Below are 21133 nucleotides of genomic sequence, written 5' to 3'. Positions count from 1 at the left end.
GAAAGAAAGAAAAAAGAAAGAAAGAAAGAAAGAAAGAAAGAAAGAGTAAGATTGAGCAAGGGAAAGGAAGACATAAGTGCCAGGAAGTAGGGGTGGGGCTGGCAATGTTGGAAACAGAGAAACAGACAGAGAATGGAAAATGCTTCCCAGTGCCCAACCTAGAAGAGAAGTGTGCAGAGTTGCCCAGATGAGTATCCTCCTCTGTTTCACTTCTAACATGGTAACTTGATACTTTTCGTCAGGGTCTGAACAAAATCATCTTTGGGTTTTTCTGCTTATTTGTGCTGTTATTGCTGATGGGACCAATAAAACAATAAAGTTTAAAAGAAACAGTAAAGGTTAAGATAGAAGGTCAGCTGCAATGTGGTTGCATCCTCAGTATTTCCATGGCACCCAGATTGTATCAATTACAATTAGCTTTTGTGTGTGTGTGGGGATGCTGATGGTGTATGTTGTTATTTAGATCCTAAAGACTAGTGGTGATGTAGCACATTATTATGTCCCTAGAGTTGCTCCTTTAATATAAGAGATTGTTCTGTGTTCTGGCTATAGGGATGGCATACTTAAACCTGGAATTTCACCTCCTGGCCCAGGTACATGTGCAGACTGCAAGCATGGTTCATATGATAAGCAGTCTACATTTTATAACCTACTCCTTATTAAAAAATGCAGCTGCAGCAGCAGCATCAAATCTTGACTCCATATAGCAATTGAACAACTATATTAAAACAAATTAAAATGCCTTTGCTACATAATACATTTCTCCTTGTTGTGTTTTAATCTGGAAGGTAACTAAACAGCTGTGGGTCCACTTTCCACCACCACCCTTCCCCTGTGTCCCCTCCAGCTTCTCATGCCCCAGATTCCTCATTGGTGTGGCAGTGGGAAGACCTGCGCATTCCTTCAGTTGGTGTAAACACCGCTTAGTAAAATCTACAATTTCAGTGTGTCATCAACATTATTCTTATCCTTAATCTGTCACTCAGTACTATACCAACAAGGGCAAAAATTAACTCTGTTCCTGATAAAACCAGAGCAATATCCATCCTTTATTCTGTATCATTTATGTCATGCCCAGGTTCTACTCTTCCCAATGCATCCTTCCCTGTCTTTTTGTACATGCACAGAGATATCATTCTCTTAATCTATGGGTCATCCCTCTAAAACATCAACTGAGTAAAATTAGTCCATAGCTTTGGGCTTCTTCTGTCATAGTAGACCTTCAGGGCTGGAGAGATGGTGCATGAAAATGGATAATGTCTCTGATAAATCCATCCCTCATTCAAAAACCCATTTGTATGTTGCATCTCTTCTTCGATGGCCCAATGTGTCGTAGGCCCACTGAGCTACCTATTTTCCTGGCTACTTTGTGGTAGTCTTGTTTGGAGTAGTCGGCTTCCTGATTCCGCTTAGAGGCAGCTCCTTTATCCCTTATTAAATATGTCCACTTCTGTCGCTGTTGAGATGGTCATGGCACACAGAAGAACACCATACAATTTCAGAAGGCTTCTCTCTTTATTGTAAGAGCATGCTGTCTTTTATTCATTCCCAACAAAGTTTGTACTTATTCATTGGTTACAATAAATCAACACAGTGTTCATTGGTACAGAGCAATCTCCACCACTGTTTTCAACTAACATCCAACTGTGAATTTCTTTTATCTTTTTCTTCTTCTTCGTTTCCATGTCAATGACCTCGGCAGAATTCCTTTCAGGGGTAAGTGCAACTCTTATCAACTTCTTCTTCAACTAACTCCTCCTAGCTCACAGACAAGCTGTCAGCCCCTTCCATAAACTTCTGCTTCCAGTATTTCTCCTTGTATACAAGCACAGATAATACTGGCACATGTTGGTTCTCTGGTTCAGCCATGGACTCTGTCACTTTGCTTTCAGTTCCAGAGACCTTCCCTCCCTGCAGCAGGCACTGAGCTCTGCTGAACAGAGCTCTGCTGAACAGAGCTCAGTCAGCCCGGACCAGGCCCCAGCACATTGCAGTGATTTGTGTCTCTCTGGAATTATCTGGTGACAGCTCATCTTTCCCATAAATATTCCCATAAATATTTTAATATTTCCCATAAATATTTTAATAATTTTTTCTGAATTCCTCACTTTTTCAAAGATGAAGTTCCAAAACACTGGGAGATGCCCACTGTCCTAGGCACTTGCCTATCCTACCCCATACTCCCATACTATACCCCATACTCATAACTATCCAGCCTTAGGGCAGATCCCTGGGTGATGTTCTTACCTAGTTGTGTAACCTTACATAAGACCTGAGACATATTCATGCGTCATAGCAATGCAAAGGTGCTGGTTTGGACACCCTGGGGATACTTTCCAAGAGCTGTTGTAACTCACCTGGAGGAGAAGGGAAGGATGGCTGAAAGGCTCATTCCCATGAATGGACCCTTGGAGGTGTAGTTAGGTGTCATTCCAAACAAGTAGCTCCTGCTGTGCAGGCGCAGCGGCAATGCCGGGTGCACACACTGCCTTAGTCCTGCCAATAGGCATCTTATCATATCAAAAACCCATGTTACAAAGCACAACAACATCATAACCTTAACTCAGAGCTGAGAAATGACACAATGGGGAACACACACAGCAAGTAAGGTGTTACCCAATGCAACTCTGAGAACACACAACAACATTGAGATCAAATAAATCAACATTGTGGCTAACAACTCTTAAACCAATGCAACTAATTACTTATAACAAATTTGTTTTAACATGTCAGAACAGTGGTTATCTTAACCCTTCACACCCGTGGGTTGGGTGCCAAATGGACTGTGTGGTTTAACCCAGCAGGCAGCTAAACACCATACAAACCACTTGCTCACTTCCCTGTCACCACCACAGGATGAGTAAGAGAACTGGGGGAAAAAACATTAAATTCACCCGTTGAGATAAAGACGGCTTAATAGGCCAGAAATAGGAGGGGAAACAAAAATAACTATCATTAAAATTAGAATATACAAAACAAGTAATGCACAATGCAGCTGCTAGCCACCTGCTAGCTGATACACAGCCAGTTCCCAAGCCCCCAGCCAGTTTTATCTGCAGCTGATATTACTGAGCTTTATGCCATATAGTGAGGAATATCCCTCCAGCCACTCACAGTCAGCTATATCACCTGTGTCTCCTCCAAGCTACTTGTGTCTCCCAGCCTCCTCACTGGTGGTGTGATATGAGAAACAGAAAAAGTCCTTGTCGTAATGCTTAACACTTCACCCATCAGTCTGTTATCAACATTATTCTCATCCTAAATCTAAATCACACCATTATTCCAAATACCAGCATGAAAATTAACTCTATACTCACAAAATTAGGACAATTGTGTACTGAAAGGACAATCTTACATCATGCCATTTAGAAACTTCCCCACATTTTGCAGACTGTTTGGGTAATAGACAACATTGAGCTTTCAAAGTATCACATTGCTTTGTCACTAAATACACGTTTCAATAAAGTCTTTCTGTTGACCCAATACATTACCAGTGTCTGGTGAGGGCTTAGAAAATGCAAAAGACTTTTCCTAAACCAAACACAAGTAAATTATATAACCTTCTTTACACAGGGAAAAAAAACTCTAGACAAAAGCAGTAGCTTCCTGATTTTAAGAAAACTTTGGTAAAAAAAAAAAAAAAAAAGGTAAATGTAATTGTTTTTTGGGGATTTTTTTAATCATTTCAGTGAGATAAATAAAAATGTTACTCACTCCTGTAAAAATGCAAGGCTCACTAATTAGAAAAGGTTAGATAATATGAATAGGGAGGACTCACCAGTAGGAGTGAAGGGTTAGAAATGTAAATAGGTAGATAAGGCCAAATGAACGTGCCAGATTTGATAATGAAAACCTACATACTACCATGGCTTCATGGGCAAAGAAATGTATCACATCCACTTTTAGCAGTTCACTCATGTCACAAGCAGTCCAAGTATTCCCATTGATGCAATGCAGGCAAAGCCCATTTGATAGCTGGGTAAATCTTTAAGCAGTAAATTTGTTTTGAGCTCCCTGAAACAGAGGCTACGCTCCTACTTTTAATATGTCTATATTACTATAAACCCAGTATCTGCACGTGACTCAGCCCTGGAAGAATGACAGATAACAAGAACAATATTAGTGACATAAAATATAGGAATAGAATGCACAAAACTAGAGGCTAAATATTTGCATGCAGTTCTGGGCAGAAAAGCTTCTGTGGCATCATACAGAAACAGGCATTTAAAAGTTTGTTCCTACAATTTCCAACCCTCTTGCAATTCGAAGAGTAGTTAGAACCATTGGAATGTTGACATAAATGAGAATGTGTAGAGATCTAGAAGATTAGATCCACGTCAGACTTTTGTTTTATTCAGAAGTTTGGCTTCCTGCCCTCTCTTCAGGCAATAAATTGGCTGTAACAGAGCTGCTTCTAGCATTCTGTTCAGTAGAAGTATCCTAGCAGAGCAAAAACACACAAAATAAGGTAAGCAAGAATGGCAGATTATAGCAGGTTTAAATAATTTAAGATTATGTTATAAGACTGTTTGTTGAAATTTTATGAAATAGTGTTTTTTTCAGTTGACCTTAAAGTTTTCTTAAGAAATCTTTCTTCATCTAGTTTATGTGCATTTTTATGTATTCCTGTGTCTAGTTCAGATGATAGATTTTTTAAAGTCTGATTTGAAAGAAACTGTAACCTCATTTTTTTTATTAGCTATAGGATGCTAAAAATTCTTTTAAATCCACTGTTAAATTGTAATAAAGCTGGAGGAATTACTATCTTTGCTAGCAGGCTTGACAGCTGCGACCCAATAAACTCAACTAAAATAGTTCTGACCCTATAAGGATCTTAGACATATCTTGTTAGAAATTTGTCAACAAGGTATGAGATAGTATTTGGAACGTACCACCATATGGACAAACTCCAAAATTCTAAATGTTGTTTTTCCGTACTGAATTTGATTTAATTTAATTTTATGATCACATGTATCTTGGGGCTAAATGAAAGACAGAACAAACAAGATCACAACAGGAGCAAGAAAAGCTATATAACAGGTTTTCTTTGCTGTCTTCATATCAGTGAATTAATATAATCCAGGTAGTAGTAAAAAAATTCAAATTTCCTCTGCTTTTAGTGTGATCTTGTTGTCATTGGCCACAAACATTCTCATTAGTTTATTAGGAGTAATTAGACTGCTGCTAGTTTCAGCAGTTTAAAGAACTTTAATTCCTTTATACTTAGTTTAGATGCAAAATGAAACTAATCAGATCCAAGTTATGAAAACAGTGGTTGACACATCTGCAGCCAAGAACACTATCCAAATCTTCCTAGTCGTCTTCAATGTATACCTTACAGAAGACAGAAAAGAACTGAAGAAATAGGTATGAAAGACATTAAGATAAAAAAATCAACACAGGAAGATATACACAGCATAAAAGACTATGACAAAAAATGAAAAATGTGGGCAAAGGTGACATGTATGTAAGAACATGTAATGACAGGAAAGGTTTATTGAAATGGGAGTATTTATATGCCTTAAGGAATATATGGCAATTCAAGGTGTGAAAGCTTGTTTTATTTATTGTAGGGAGTTTTAATTGTTCTGGAGAACAATTAATTTGTTTCTGGAGAGCCAACAGAGGTGAAGTTCTACCACAGACTTTTCTATTTTCTACTAGTTTAAACAAGGCAAAGTAATTAAAATTTAGTATAGTCCTTCATAACATCAAGGTTACCTGTCCATAATTCATCACAGAAAGTTTCTTCAGAATTTATCCACTTCCTAAACATGTTTCTGAAAATGTCTTTGAACTGGACTGCCCTCTTCAGGAATTCTTCAGTCCTGACTTGTGAACATTCTCCTTTTTTTCTTACCGTTTTGAGTGTAAGTAATGCAGGTGCAAAATTCGGAACATAGATCAAAACCAGGAACTGGGATCTTCAGAACATCTGATCAATAGCAGCCAAACATTACACTTGTTTTCAGTAGGAAACTTGAGTAAGTGTTTGTGTGTTTTTGAGCCTCATAGATCTAGCAAAGTTTTAATGCTTTGTTAATGAACGCCTAGAGACTTACGTCTCTCAAGATCCACAAAGTGGCATTACTGTCCACACACACCATAGAGCCAAATTCAGGTAGAAGTTTCCAGAGACCAGTTTCCTAGTGAAAAAAACACAAAGAATGTTTACTTTTGTTAAGAATGCTCAGTGAGAAAGCAGTTTCAGCAAGCTAAGGAAAACCCAGCCTTTTCTTTCTACCTCTGACTGCAAATTATCACTCATGATATGAGCCCTATTCACAAGGAAGAGCAATCCTGTATAATAGATGTTTAACTTTTCAGTGATCTAACTGAATGTTGTTATAATTAGAGTTGAAGAGAGTGAATAAGAGCCTTAGTTATCCCTTTTAGTCTGGTAAAAGAGAACTGCCAGGGACAGAAGTCTTTCATTTCATGTAAAAATTTAATACGAAGCTTTGCATTAGGGATATTAACCAAACCAGAAGAGAGAACTGCCCTGCTCTTCCTTGGATGAATTTACGAACCATTACACTTGTGTCAGAGCCATAATCTTTCTGGTCTGACAGATATTTAATTATTCTGTGCAAAGCCTCATGGGAATAAAATTGTACCCATCTGCACTTGTTTCATTCACCAGGATACTAGACAAAACTGAAGCTCATTGTTTTCTTTGGTCTGCACTTGCCATAAACACTTGTCATAAACAGGTGACTTCAGGGGAGCATGTAGACTTTCAGCTTCCCTTTCTTCAGGTAACATCCTTAGCTTTTCTGAAATGCAGTGATTTAACTTGCAACTTCAGGATACCTTAGTAGCTGCCTGGGTGGTTTCACCATCAAAGTACTGCACATTCTTAGACATCAACCTCTCCTTCAGGTATCTAATCTGATATTCCTTAATAATGATAACATATTCCTCAAGTTTCCAAATTCCAGTCCTCATTTCCAAGGCAAGATTTCCTGAACTTTGGTTTAAGATTGAAATACCTACGTATACCTCTGAGAGTCAGATTATGCTGTTTTGAAGTTAGCATCATTTTCAATCACTTATGAATACTTTGACAATTATCTTAGACAGTATTCACAAAATGAATGTGATTTTTCAACTCAGTTAGCAAAATGTAACTAGCTTCCTATCATTGACAAACAAAAACTAAAGCCACAAACACTGCTTAGATATTATCCAAGGGGAAGTTTTTCAAAATATTTTTGTTCAACATGACTGCATTATCCATGTTGGCATGCATCTTAGTGAAAATTTAGATAGTTAACTGATTTACCATCACTGGAAACACAGTATTTTTGCTTTGCAAGATAAAGACTTGGATTATGCAAGCAGTCAAACATTTTTTGAGTTTATCTACTTCTATTAATAGTCATTTATCAAAATTATATTTGAAAACTTGTGGAAACACAAAGTCTTGTGACAAATTCTAACTCCTACTTTAGGACTCGAAAGGGAAGTCAAGTGAGATCATTGTCACCTTCAGCACCTCTGCAATGCTGCTTCGCTCAGGCCGTAGAAAGCCATATCAAATGCCTCTCCGTAGAAGACAGTCTGTGAAGAAGAAATTTCTGCTAAGAAATATGAGAACAGCTCCTGGAAAGCCAGGTAACTCTTACCTGAGTAGCAGATTTGTTTGTAATCTTGAAAAGAATATTCCAATCCAAGGCAAAATCCAACAAAATTAAGCATGTGGAACAGATTTTCTATGATGCTGTCAAAAATAAAAATATTTGGTGAAAAATAGACCCCAAAAGCTACCTTTAAAATAACCAGAACAGAAATACTCCTTAAAATACTGACATTACAATTTTCACCCTACCATGTTCAGACCAGTAATTCCTAATGTACAAATGTACCTCCCTAGAAAAGGGTGAATGATAATCAGACCTGCCAGCTATTCTAGTTTGGGCACTGCACTAGTTCTTGTAATTCTAGTTATAAGTAGAATTCTTGCACTATAGCTACTTCAATATAAAATTTTTAAGGGTTTGCTGTATTGGTTATTGTAGTTGTTCTGTTGCTTTTTAGAACAACTAATCTTTTTTTCTGGAAGCCTAATTGCCAGCTGCCTTTGAAGAGAAAGCCTTTGTCCAACCATAAATCAGCTATACATGTAATCAAAGGTCCAACACAGAATCTGCCACTTCTGAAGTGTGTGATTCAGGCTGTCAGGGTGTGCATCACCCTTCTCTTTGTGCAGATTTTCTGCTCAACCTAAACAGGGTGGAAAGAAAGCTTCTTGGAAACAATGAATTTTTTTTCAAAATATTTGCTAAATACAGATGTTTCAGAGGAGGTATCTCATTATAAAATAAGTAAAAAAGTTTTTGGTGAAGTCAAGCATTCCTAAAACATTATGCTACTGCTGATGTATTCTGCATATCCTGTTGTTTGCCTAATTATTCTGGCAAAGACAGGATTTTTTATCTCACAGCATACACTGGAGGTCTGTGTCATCTCAGAAACATCTTAACTGCATTGGAAAATATCAAACCTCTTCCAGTAAAACAATGTTCAGCTGAACACAATCAAAATTGTGCCTTATAGTGTTATTCTGGAGGTGTCTGATATCTGAGTGGACATACATCCTTCTGACATCCAGAACAACACAGTTGTGTCTAGGAATGAAAGAGAACAATTACCCTCCTGGAAACTTTTAGCTAGAAAGGCCTGGGTTTGTTTGTTTGTTTTGTCTTGGTTTGTTTTTTTTTTGTTTTTTTTTTTTTTTTTCAGGATGAGATGTCTAATCCCCAAACTAAATGCTGCTATTTTAGATAGCCATAAGCGCTCTAACCTAAAAGTCCTGTTTATACCCAGATCCAATATTCAAAATGCAAAACTGGAAAACAGACAAGTACTTACCTGTGAAATACAGGAAACTAGTCTATAAACAATATACTTCAGAGAAACATTCCCTACTTTATCTCTTCTTTTCTTCATAAAGAAACTTACAACTTTATTTTTCACATCTCTCCATTCAAAGACATCTGTGAACAGCCTTGCTTTGGCTCAGGCTTCCCACAGAGCTCCATTGGCTACTCTAAGTCTACTCATTCACCAGTCAACTGCAAATGTGGACCTACTCTCACATGTTCAAATTCATCCTGTTGCCATTAATCTTTAGTCTTTTTCAACACAGCTATCTTCATGTGATCCACAATCCCTCTTTCTTACACTATTCCTCAGGCTCTTGAGTTGAAAGCTATTTTGTCAAACTCAAGGTTTCATATGTTATTTCTCTAAAAGGTTGAGATACATCTTTTCTGGTCACTGACATAAATATCTAAGCAAATAAATATTTATTTTCCTTCTTCACACCAACACAGAGCCCTCAAAACAGCTGCTTAAGCCCACTGGATAATTTCTAGTATATGTTGGCTATACTGCTCATAGTTCAAATATACATATATTATCAAGTAAAGATTGTTAAAAAATGCAAAAAAAATTTCTAATAGAATATTGTAATTTCTCTTTTGAGAGTAAAATTAATTATAATTCCTTTTTATTAGTGTTTAGCCTGCGAAAAACATTGAAATGTTATATACTCACTGAAGATTCAAAAACAGTGCATTTTGATATAGATGAAGATGGTCATCATGAAATATCTACCAAGGATTCACAATCCCATGAAGGTAATGTTCCTTATCTACAAAAACTCACCAATTGCATGTATAGTACCCAGGATATGTTCAAATGTACTATTGTGTGTCATGTGTCCTTGGGTCCCTCTCTCCATGAAAGACATTGAGGTGCTGGAGAATGTCCAGAAAAGGGCAATGGAGCTGGGGAAGGGTTTGGAGCACAAGTCCTGTGAGGAGTAGTGGAGGGAGCTGGGGGTGTTTAGCCTGGAGGAAAAGAGACTCAGGAGGGACCTTATCTCTGCAGCTGCCCAAAAAGAGGGTCTATCCTAGTGGGGGTTGGTCTCTTCTCCCAGGTAACAAGAGGCTGGATGAGGGGAAATTGCCTTGGGTTGTGCCAGGGGAAATTTAAATTAAATATTAGGAAAACTGTCTCTGTTGCAAGTGCTGCCAAGTTTTGAAACAGGCTGCCCATGAAAATGTTTGTGTATCCAGCCCTGTAGAGATTTAGGTGTTTGGATGAAGTGATTAGGAATATGGTTGTATTCAATGACATAAGGGTCTTTTCCAACCTAAATGATTCTGTAATCCTGTTCTCTGTAGATATAACAATATATTGGATCTGTATGAGTATTAATAATGATACAAGAAAACTTTTATCCTGATTTACAGTAGGTATGTTATCTATTTAAATGATGAGATTATATTGATTACGCTCATTTGTCTTAGTGGGAAGTCTAGACATTTAGCTCTAAAGAGAGACAGAGGAAAGGTAATGCTCAAGAACAAATACAAAATGCAAGAACGAATGCAAAATGGAGAATAGGGCACATTTTGGAATTTGTGAGGTTATTTTATTTTTAATTTAACTCTTTGTCTCAAATGGGGCTTCAGTATTTGACACCAAAGATTGACACCAAAATAGCAAATGCAATTATTCTAGAATGATGGAATTATTCTAGAATGATACCATTTCCAGAGATGTGAAAGCAGGAAAAAAACTCAATAAAACATATTTTTAACCAAAATAGAGGAAAACGTTGAAATCTTTAAGTTAGCTATTGAATTTCTAAAACTTTAGTTCTGTTAAATGGAGAATAACGACTGCTACACTGATAGGTTACTTAAGTGTGTTTTATATATTTTTCAGTATCTTTTCCTTGATAACTCCACCAAATTTTGGAGTCACTCAGACAATTATTATTTTTAATTTATGAACAGAACCAAAACCTGTATAGGTATACAATGGAAGCAGTTTGTGAACAGATACATAGTCTGACAAGCCTGATGTAGAAGGTAGTGATATTCCTGGAACACAAAAACAAAACAAAACAACAACAACAAAAAAACCCCCCAAAATCCCAACAACAACAGAAAAGGAAACGGTGTGTAATATTTTTGTGCATATTAGCACCAAAGAGATATATTCATGATGAAGTTAAGACAACATAATATTAGCAACCAGTTGTAATGAGGATGTTTGTGACATTTTTACCAGAAGTGGATGATGTTTTCCCCAGCTGACTGGCTGTGTGATTCAGGCTAATGTTAGAAAAGCCAGAAACCACTTGCTATCATTACCTGTTGCCTCTCAGTTCCATACATTTCATATTAAGGTACTCACTTTCACTGCCAAAGCACTTCAGGCTCCTCTTTAATAGCATACTAGACTTTACAGTTGGTCACCAACCTCTTGTTTCTTAGGTGCATTCTCTGTTGCAAAAGAAAATTAAGCAATCAATACACTTTTTAGGCTCAGTGTTCAGACTTCAGTGTACCTGTTCACAAGTCTAACTGTACAGCCTTACAGGGTTAAATGAATTCAGAGACCCTCAAGAAAAGAAATCTGATATCTGTTGCTATTACACACTTCTTCTCAGATTACATTTCAAAACAATTCTTGAAACTGTTTGTATTATTTTTAAATCTATGAGGAATGTAGCTGTCTAATTCCACATATTTGTTAAATACCTTCTATTTTAGATATTGCATGGTTAAGTGTGTTCACACGGAATGGAGCAGCAGTTACTGATAAACCTGTTGTGGAAAAAAAAGGTATCATGTCTTTGTTAAGGTCTGGTTTTAAAGATACATTTGAGTGTAGGAAAATAAGGTAGTAGTGTTTTACACATAGACTTGCCATGTGAAGTAACATATTGTATCAGATTTTTGACTTAGCTCAGGTTACTGGACAGGTCTTAAAATAAAAGAGCCTTTCTGTGTTCCATAAGAAGAAATCTTCAAAGTTACAGAATTTGTAAATTAGGAGTAGTGGCTTGGACTGAAAGCAAATGTATGTAAGGGAATATATTGTATACAAACTGGAACATACAAATTTTTTTGGTGGAAAAGTGTGGATGTTCCATTTGCTGGTATATGAGTCTTAAAGTGAAGACCTGTTTTAGCAGGAGAGGAAAACCAAAGAGAAATTAATATGAAGAAAAAGGAGGCGTGCTTTCAGAACTTTCATATTGTACACTTAAGAAATTACTGAGAAAATCAAAGATATATTAATTCAGGTATTAGAGTGGAAGAAAAATGCACTCTAATTCCAGTCATCAAGGGCTCCTGTAACCAATAAGAACAAATCTGATCCAGTACTGCACCTTGAAGAAGGGACTAATGAGGATTTCTAGGGAACAGTATAAAAATACTGATATCCTCCCAAATCCCAAAGCTTTATATTTTAGGGATATCCCTAAGCAAGACGTTCTTTAATTTATTTCATTTCAAGGCATTTTCTTTGCATGGATCTTTAAATTGCCCCTTAGACTCTGGTAAGATTTTGGTGACCAGAGAGACAAGGTAATTAATTCAAAAACCATCAGGGATTGGAGGTATCTTTGACATACAATCATGGAAAGGTTCCTTACTTTCCTTGCCATTCCTGCTGGATAGACCACTTGTCACCTCTTTTAGAGGTGCTATAGAGAAAAGTTGGGCTCCTTTGGACTTAGTCAGACTAAACAATGTATAAGTAAGTCACAATAAACTCTATAGATGGAGAAAGACAAGGATGGTTAGGATATAAGTCATGTTGATGGATGTCTCTGGTCAAGTGGATGAACTCCTGCATACCTCTTTTGTTGTCACTCTTACCTTCAAGAGAGAACACTCTTGACTTGGATAAGAAACCTCTCTTGCCTGGTGATGTGCCTCTTAAATGCTACAACTGAAATTGGACAATTGCATCTGAGGCAATCTAAGGTGATGTCACAAAAAGTAATAAAAATTACAGAATTGTAGACCTGCTATGGTAGTCTACCAGATTTATCTAAATTCTCATTTAAAATTAATTAAGCATAGTCAGTTTGAGTTTTTCTCAATTTTTTTAACAAGGATTTTTATGCTATTTTCATGCTATATCTGTCTCAGAAAAATTCCTTCAAAAAATAATACAAAAACATTACAGTTAAGGAAAGTTAAGGCAACTAAAATTAGGGCCAAGAGCAGCTAAAATTAGTCAAGTGAGATGAATACGTTCTGCTAATTCTGCAAATCATTCAAAAGTTAAAAAATGCCTTTGGTAATATATAAAAAAACTCCAAACTCCTTAACTGCAAATGTTATTGCATAATAATCTAACATCTTTTAAATTTATATTCAGCTGCTGCAGTTAAACATATCAATCAACTGCCACTTTCTTTTATATTTCTTACCTTAAATGGAACACTTGTCATACGATAAAAGCACAAATGGTATTTTTTTGAAGTAAGTTTGCAAGTCAGTCAGATAGTTAATAGCATCACTGAGCAGTCATTAATGTAATGGGTTTTGCTAGGTAATGCTCTTGTGTGCTGTATCAGTTGGTACTTTATTTTTTGCTGAGGCCTTGAAGGATCAGAAGGTAACAATGAACATTGTCAGTTTAGCAAGCTGAAGAATGTCCCATATTATTGATATTGTCTTACTCCCTGCAGCTGAAAAAACAGTATTAGCTCAAAAATTGGTTAATCCAATGCATCCACAATTATGATAGTGGAAGGATTTTTATCTAGAAACATGCAGAAAGTAGAAGGGAAAAAACGCTACATTTTCCATATTGACATATATATATAGTCAGGTGTATACCATAAACATGTTTATTACACATATGAGTTATCTACCACTACATATGCCTTTGTAGTTCATATGACATGCAGTAATGTATAACTGATATTTCATATATTGACCATAAAAGTAGAGAAATAAACTATATATCTGGCAAATTTAAAGTCTCACAAAGTCACAGGCTTTAAATACTTGAGACAAGAGAATGATATCAAGAGTGATTGTATTAATTTCTATTCCCACACCTATAAACTATGTTTTCTCTTTGTAGAGCATATTCAGCTCTTTATTTCATAAAGTGATATTCATATTATTGCAATATTCTCCTCTGTGTAAAACAGATTCTAAAAATTTGGTGAGCCTCACACAGAGATCGAAGCTTAATGAATTTGTGCTGTTGTGCAAGGGTAAGAAGCATCTCTCTCTAAAGGTAAGAAGTTGTTTATTTTCTTTATAAGGTGTGGGTGCTCTCTCTTACTATAAGACAATTTCCTCCACAGAAGTTTTCAAATTCATTTTTATTACCATCTGCCACATTTCATAACTTCTGAATATGTCCCTTTATTCTTTTTTGGGAAATACTCAGAAAAATTTATTGCAAAAAGTTTTGGGTTGGGTAGTTGACTACTGCCACTAGAAGATAGTCAGGGATGTTGGGGTCCAGTCTCTGTGGGGGAAGAGAGAGCTTCTTAGCCAAAAAACATGCAGGAAGAGGGGAGTAAAAAGCAGAAACCTTGCCTTGGAAAGAGATGAGTTTAAGATGGAAATTATTATGAACCTATATTACAAGACAAGGAATGTGATAAAGAGAAAACACAGCTGAACATCCATCAAACATTTACCATCTGGTGTCTAAGAATTCCCAGTTTCTCCAGTCTTGTGAAAGTTTGTTTCTGATAAGAAGGGAAGGCAAGGCTAGTCTTCCCCAGTGAGGGATTATAACCATTGCTAAAATCTGTCTGAGGAAGAAAGCTATGTTGCAATTTACCATCTAAAGCAGAGCAAAGGTCCAAGCAGCTGTGTTTGCACAGGTATGTTGAGATAAAGAATAACCCTTCATCTAATGTCAGCCATGCATGACGGTGTAAAACACCAAATGCTTCCTCAAAAAATCTTGGATGTTTTTAATTTGTTTTTAACTCGCAAATGACTCTCCATAAAATCTGTTTCCTGAATTTTTCTAGGGAAATGTATACTGTAAGATACATAAATTATATTTTTACCCTATTACTCACAGAAAGGAATTTTCCTTTCTGTCCCTGAAACAGCAACTATCTTTAAAAGATTTTTCAGGTCCAGAGGTTGCCTTCTCATAAATCAATTGTTTGAAGGGTGTAAAAACCTTGGAAAGATCACAAACCTTTCTTTTTCCAGCACAATACAAATAATTTCCTTAACCTCAACAGGGATTCTGGTATGGAACAGGACAAGGCTTCTTATCTGGAAAAAGTTTTGGTATCCTGGTACGATATAGTTAAATTAGGGCTGCATTTCTAAATAGGACCTGGGCATTACACAGTTTGGAAGACTGTCTTGAGTATTTGCTTTCAACCCAATTCATTTTGCATTGCAAATGATAAAGGAGGAATATATTAATGGAAGTTTTAAAAAAATTACCAATTTATTAATTTGGGATTATTTGAATGCAATAATTAATGAAATTCAAAAAAAAAGAATGTAGTTTTCTTTAGAATTAATGCCACATTTGATGGGTTTGAAAAGCAAAATACCATGAAAAAATTACCAAATAAAATTACAAAATTAACAAATCTATGTGTTGTAAACACAGGTCTTAAAAGCATCCTGTTCAGAGCCAGATGGTCCTTCAGTGGAGAGATGTAATACGAAAACATGCAGCCATGAAGATCCTGACTTTAAACAGGTATACAGTCATGATCAAACAAATAACAACCTGTGTGTGAGACTGTGTATGTGAATACAGGTGTGTAAAAAGGGCAGCTAAATTCATCCTGTTACTCATTAAGTGACAAATTGCTTACTTTTCTTTCAGCTGATTTTTTTTGGTTTTTTTTTCTCGGAAAAGGGAAAATACAAAATTTTCCCTTGACTTGTATTTATGACTACATCCTTCAATCTCCATGCAAAATATCTGACTTTCAATTAAAACATGAAAGGTGGATATGTTTCCTGTATTTTTATGCTTATACAAAATGAAGGGAGATACAGAGTAGATTTTATCTGATACAAATTATTAGGCAAGAGGCAGAAAATCTGGGTGAGTATATTAGCAGATAGGATCAAGAAGATCAAGAAGGATCACATTACAAAAGTTATGGTGTTTTAAGGACTCATGAATCCATCAGTCATAAACTTCTGGGAAGTAAAAAAACCTGTCATTTTCAGGATTTTTTCAGATGAATCAGAAGTTCATCTGATGAATTTCATATCATCAGATGATTATATAAATCAGGATTAATGCATTGTGGACAGAAATACAGATAACTGGGTGGTTTCTTCATATGTTTTTGTGACAAAAGCTTGGTTTTGTTGACTCTTCTCTATATAGAAATGATAAAACATAGTAGGCACATGAAGGAAATTAGTTTGGGATACCTAAACTTCAGAGATACTCTTGGGATACCTAAACTTTAGGATAATAGATGTTATAACCTAGAGAATATGCAAAACTAAGGAAATTTAACTAATAATATTTCTTTATTAGGATTGTAGCCCTGTGACTTTATCATTCAACTGAAAAGCCAATCTTTCCAATTTCAATAGGCAAAATTAGAGCTATCTGGACCCAGGTAGTTTCAGAACTTCATAAGAGGGACTGTGAAACCCTGAAAACCTCAAGTTCCCTGCCTAAAATTCCTAAAATGCTGACTTTTCTCCTAAATCAGAAAGCATTGAATTGCCAATTCTGGTAAATTGATGTCTATCTGAAGTGGTTTTCAAAAGGTATGAGCTACACTACAAATAATTAGTGAACAAATCTGCTGCATTCTGGGCCTGGAAAATCTAAGTGGGTCCTTCAGTTTAAGTTCTCTGAGTTACTCATCTGCCGCTAATATTTCTTGGCTCCCTACAGAAGGAGAAAGCAGCAAAGCTTAGGAAAATTTTAATGCAACTTTTAGTCCTCCCCTTGTATGCTGTAAACAATCACAGTCATATTGAATTTTGCAAATTATATTTAATGCACTTTTTTATTTCATACACTTTTTAAACATAAAAATACATGTCTTTTCTGTGGAGCTGTTCACAGAGGCTTAGTAACTTTATGCAGTGTCTCTAAAGAGCTGTAACAATTGCCTGTTGAGACCTATGTATCACTTTGGGTTTTTAAATATAATTAAAATAAAAAATTATTTCTGGAAACCCATTCATTACCTAGTAAGACAGATAGTGATCTGCTCATCATGTTTTCTTGCTGATACCCTGAAATAGAAGAAAAAATGTCACTCATTGGTATGAGGAGAAATCAGAAGCCTGCATTTGAACCACATCCAGTTGGGTAAAGAGGCAAAATCATGGGCAACTCTGAATCATAAGATTCTTAATAAACCCTCTAAAATGAGTGTACCGATCAGTAAGTAATTCCTAGTGTGATGAATAATGCCTGCATTGTCCTGCATGAGAAAGCATGGGAGTAGTGCACTGAGATGGAGAAATACTTCTCATGGATAATGCCAAAGCTATGCAGGTCTGCAATGTGATATTTAATCTGTTAGCTTTGAATAGTAAATTTTAAAGACAGGCATTTTCTTTTTTTTTTCTATTTGAAGACTGCTAGTAGAATTAGCAGAAACATGAGAATGTGTGGACCCTATTGTTATACCAGGAAGAGCTGTATATAGTGTTGTAAACATTCATTTCTGTAACCAAGGCTATTGAAACATGGTTCACAATCAATATTAATTTAAACATATTTTATTAAATTTAATAAAAATATTAATTAGGTTGTAATAACAATAAATTATTTATAATTACAGCAAGTAATAATTTACAATAACATCTGATTCTGATTGGGGATTAAGTCAGAAAGGCAACACAGGTGACAACCAATATTTATTGCGATGCTGTTTTGTAGGAATAGAAAACTGCACTGTAGCTACAACTATGGCCCCACACAGTTCACACAGAGGCAGCATCCCAGCCAGAGCAGCAGTGGAGAAGCAAACCCCAACAGTTCACTCAGGAGCATTTACTTATAACTGTGATTATTCTAACTCTATAATACACCATGCTTATCATAATTTATAATACCATAGAAGAAAATGCAGTTAACTACACAACAGAATGATGTCAGAGCTACAGAACAGTATTTCACTTTAGATACTCCACTTAAAAGGTTTTCCCAGTTCCCCCACCCGTTGCTCATACTTCTCCCAGTAAGTAAGACAGCTCCCATTTTACCATTTGCATTAATTATGTGTAAATTTTTTACTATTTCTATTTTTAACTCTTCCAGAAGTGCAGAAATTAGTGAGCGTATAATGGTTATCAAAGAAGTACACATCTTCTTCAGTACTTATTTGTAGTGTCTCACTTTAGTATAACTTCTGCTCTGGTTCAACCATAATATTTTATGTATTCTCGACCCATTACTACCCTCAGACTTTTGAGGATGTATTGATTACACTCTCAGCATAAGTACTAGTAGCACTCAATTTTCCCTCTGTTTCAAATCTTCATGTGTTAACACATTTGCTTAGAAGAATACTAAAGGATAGCATTCAACAATTTCAATTGCTGGATCAGGCTTCCTTGCTGGACAATGCAAGGTTATTAGATCATTGTATCTGGACAGCATTTCCCAAAGTTTTGACTGGAATATCCCAGCCTGAGTGGACTGAAGGACTGCAGCTGTGAAAGTTCCATTAAGAGCTGTAACAGTTTTTATTCCACGGTCTGTTTTACTGAGTAGTTTGATGAAGACAAGTAAGAAAGAGATTATACCAGAGGCTACGCAGTCATGAAAGACTTTATTAAACGACTTACTCTTTACTCCACTTAAGTAGGCCAAAATAAATTCTAAACATGTAAAATCTGGCAAGGCCCACCAAGATACCTTGGTTCTGAAGTTTTGACCTTGTAAGTACTGACAATGCCATGTTTACTGTGCTTGGCAGCAGGCTGACAAGGGCACAGCCCTTTTTGGCACCCAGCCTGCAGCTTTAGGTTTTTGGGGTTTTTGCTCCAAAAGTTGATTAATTTTTGAAAAGCCAAGGAGCAATTAGGAAGCCTCACTCACCCTTCAGTAGTCACATATGGCCAGTGTAGAAGTCTGATGGAAGTTGAAAGTGTACTGTTCTGGGCTGAACAAAGTCACGCCACCATTGAGGGCTGCTGTATCAGAGATCCTGCACCTTCGGTATGAATGGAATCAAAGGTGGCAGAGTGAATGCTACAGGTGATATTGCCAAAGCATTTTTCTTGATCACTTGGGCAGCAGTATGCAGGCCAAAGTTTACTTTCAGTGGTGGGATGCGCAATACGCCTGGAGCTGACTGACCCAGGGCTGGAAGCACAACCCTACTATTTGTCAGGAAGGACCAACTGCGGTAAAAAATAGATGGAGGTGTGTTGCTCCAGCCAGCATCCAAGCCCCTGCCCCAGATATTTGTGCAATCCCACTCTGTGCCAGTGGACAGGGGAGAGAATATGCAAGAAACTACACCTCACTTCTTAAAATTTCAAAAGGTTTATTGAACCACAACAAGGGACTAAATAAGGAGAAAGGAACAGTGCTCGGTGCTTACCTGCAGTCAGATGCACACTGCGCACACCCACAATAATCCTCATATATGCTACTGACAAGCCAACCTCCTGGTAAGCCAACCCTCCCCGCACTCATGCATATGTCACACTTCTGATCCAGCTCCTCCATCCTGCCTTTTGGAGTTTGTGCAGTCCTTCTTGCTTCAACTTTCCCAATGGTCAGAGATCAACTTTCAAAAGTTATATTACAAAACTTATATGAAAAAACACCAGATCTTAACAGAACTTCTTTTAACCTTATAACATACATTTAACATTTGCGAGAGCCAATCCCACACTATCTGTTTATTAGAGAATAGCAAGAGCAAAAGTAAGAAAACTTTTGAGTTCAGAAAGAACAACAGTAAAGTAAAACATATGAAGTCAGAAAAAAACCACAAGTGATGCAAAAGCACTTACTCATCTCCTCCCCTGACCAATGCTCAGCCAGTCTGAGCAGTAGTCTTCTCAGAAGCAAACACCCATCCCCTCAACCACACATTTTCCATCCTCTATACCAGGCTTTATGACTGGCCATGACATCTCATGACATAGAGTATCCCTTTGGCCACTCTGACACAGCTGTCCCAGCTGTGTTCCATCTCAGCCTCTTGCCCATCCCAGCTTACGCATTGAGGCTGAGTGGGAAGAAAGAGAAGCTCAAGATGTTGTGCATGCTCTGCACAACAACAGCCAAAATTTTCACTGGTGTCATCAATTGTATTTTAGCCACAAACCACATAACTAATTTGTAATGCCTTCCAAGGCCCATAACTTCTGTGATGCAATTGAGGTGGCAGTTCAGTTTTACTGGTTTGCTTATCATCATTGCACGACTCACATCTCTTTGATCACATGCCCTTTGATTCCTTGCTATATCTGAGGTAAAATGTGGATTGCAGTGTGCCCTACACTCCTTTGTGTAACGCATCGTAACACCACAAGATGTTCTGTTTCAGCTGGCCTTCAAATCCATTTCTTTTTATCTTCTAGTTTCTTCCTAGGTTAGAGTGCAACATTCAAACCTAGCATCGAGTAATGTTCATATGTGCCATCTGACTTTATATAACTTTTAGTCGATTTATTTTAAAACTTGTAAACTATTCTCTCACATCTTTTTCTTTACTGACATCTTTTTCTTTAGCCTTTGAAGACAATATTGTAGCATTTTTCTGACATGAGCATATGTGCTTTATTTCAAGTGCATTGTGAATCACCTGTGGGACATGAATAAAGGTGAAATTTTTGTCATTAAATGTGAAACCTAAGCTGTAAATTGGTTCTTCATTTAATGCAATGGAAAACAAAATATTGGATTGAAATTAAAAATCGGTAGCTTTTTTCTTGGAACTTGCAAATTATCTTGACTCCTACTGTAGAAACTGTCCTCAGGAGGAATGTTATCTGTCAGTAGTCCACCACATTCTCCAGGTTTTCTCGTCAACCTTCTTTACAGGTCATAATAGAAAATCACCTCTGCCATGATTTCTTGCAAAATATTTTGTTCTTTCCAATGACCTGCTGCACCTCCCAGCCCTAATGGTATTTCATTATGTTTCTACTTCTTCCTTCTCCCAGTCAAATAGTGTCATTCTCCAAATAATTTTCCTCTTACAGTTTTCCATCTAATTTTCCATCATTTCATGCAGGTACAGTAGGTATTTTTAAACTTCTGGATCTCAATCTGCCTTTGTGAGCACGTAATTTTTTCTTTACAAAACCCCTTTGGAATCTCCCTTGCTCTAGCATGAATTTCTGCATTGTACATATGA

General features: G+C 36.7%; 1 protein-coding gene across 2 annotated transcripts in view; it reads left to right on the top strand.

The window, feature by feature from the left end:
* LOC128782505 (uncharacterized) overlaps nucleotides 1–21133 on the top strand; it is a 34916-nt gene that overhangs the window by 9925 nt on the left and 3858 nt on the right. The window contains exons 1-6 of one of the 2 annotated variants that reach the window (XM_053932875.1): nucleotides 4194–4468; nucleotides 7455–7617; nucleotides 9522–9644; nucleotides 11574–11645; nucleotides 13982–14070; nucleotides 15430–15522. In XM_053932875.1, the coding sequence (XP_053788850.1) occupies nucleotides 7506–7617; nucleotides 9522–9644; nucleotides 11574–11645; nucleotides 13982–14070; nucleotides 15430–15522 (489 nt within the window). In that variant the 5' untranslated portion in view covers nucleotides 4194–4468; nucleotides 7455–7505. Of the gene's footprint in view, nucleotides 1–4193; nucleotides 4469–7454; nucleotides 7618–9521; nucleotides 9645–11573; nucleotides 11646–13981; nucleotides 14071–15429; nucleotides 15523–21133 lie in introns of those variants that run through there. The other variant, XM_053932877.1, reaches the window with a different exon arrangement.

The sequence above is a fragment of the Vidua chalybeata genome, chromosome Z, assembly GCF_026979565.1.
Source record: "Vidua chalybeata isolate OUT-0048 chromosome Z, bVidCha1 merged haplotype, whole genome shotgun sequence".
Taxonomy (NCBI): Eukaryota; Metazoa; Chordata; class Aves; order Passeriformes; family Viduidae; genus Vidua; species Vidua chalybeata.
Note: the sequence above shows the minus strand (reverse complement) of the source record. Positions and strands in the feature narration are given on the sequence as shown.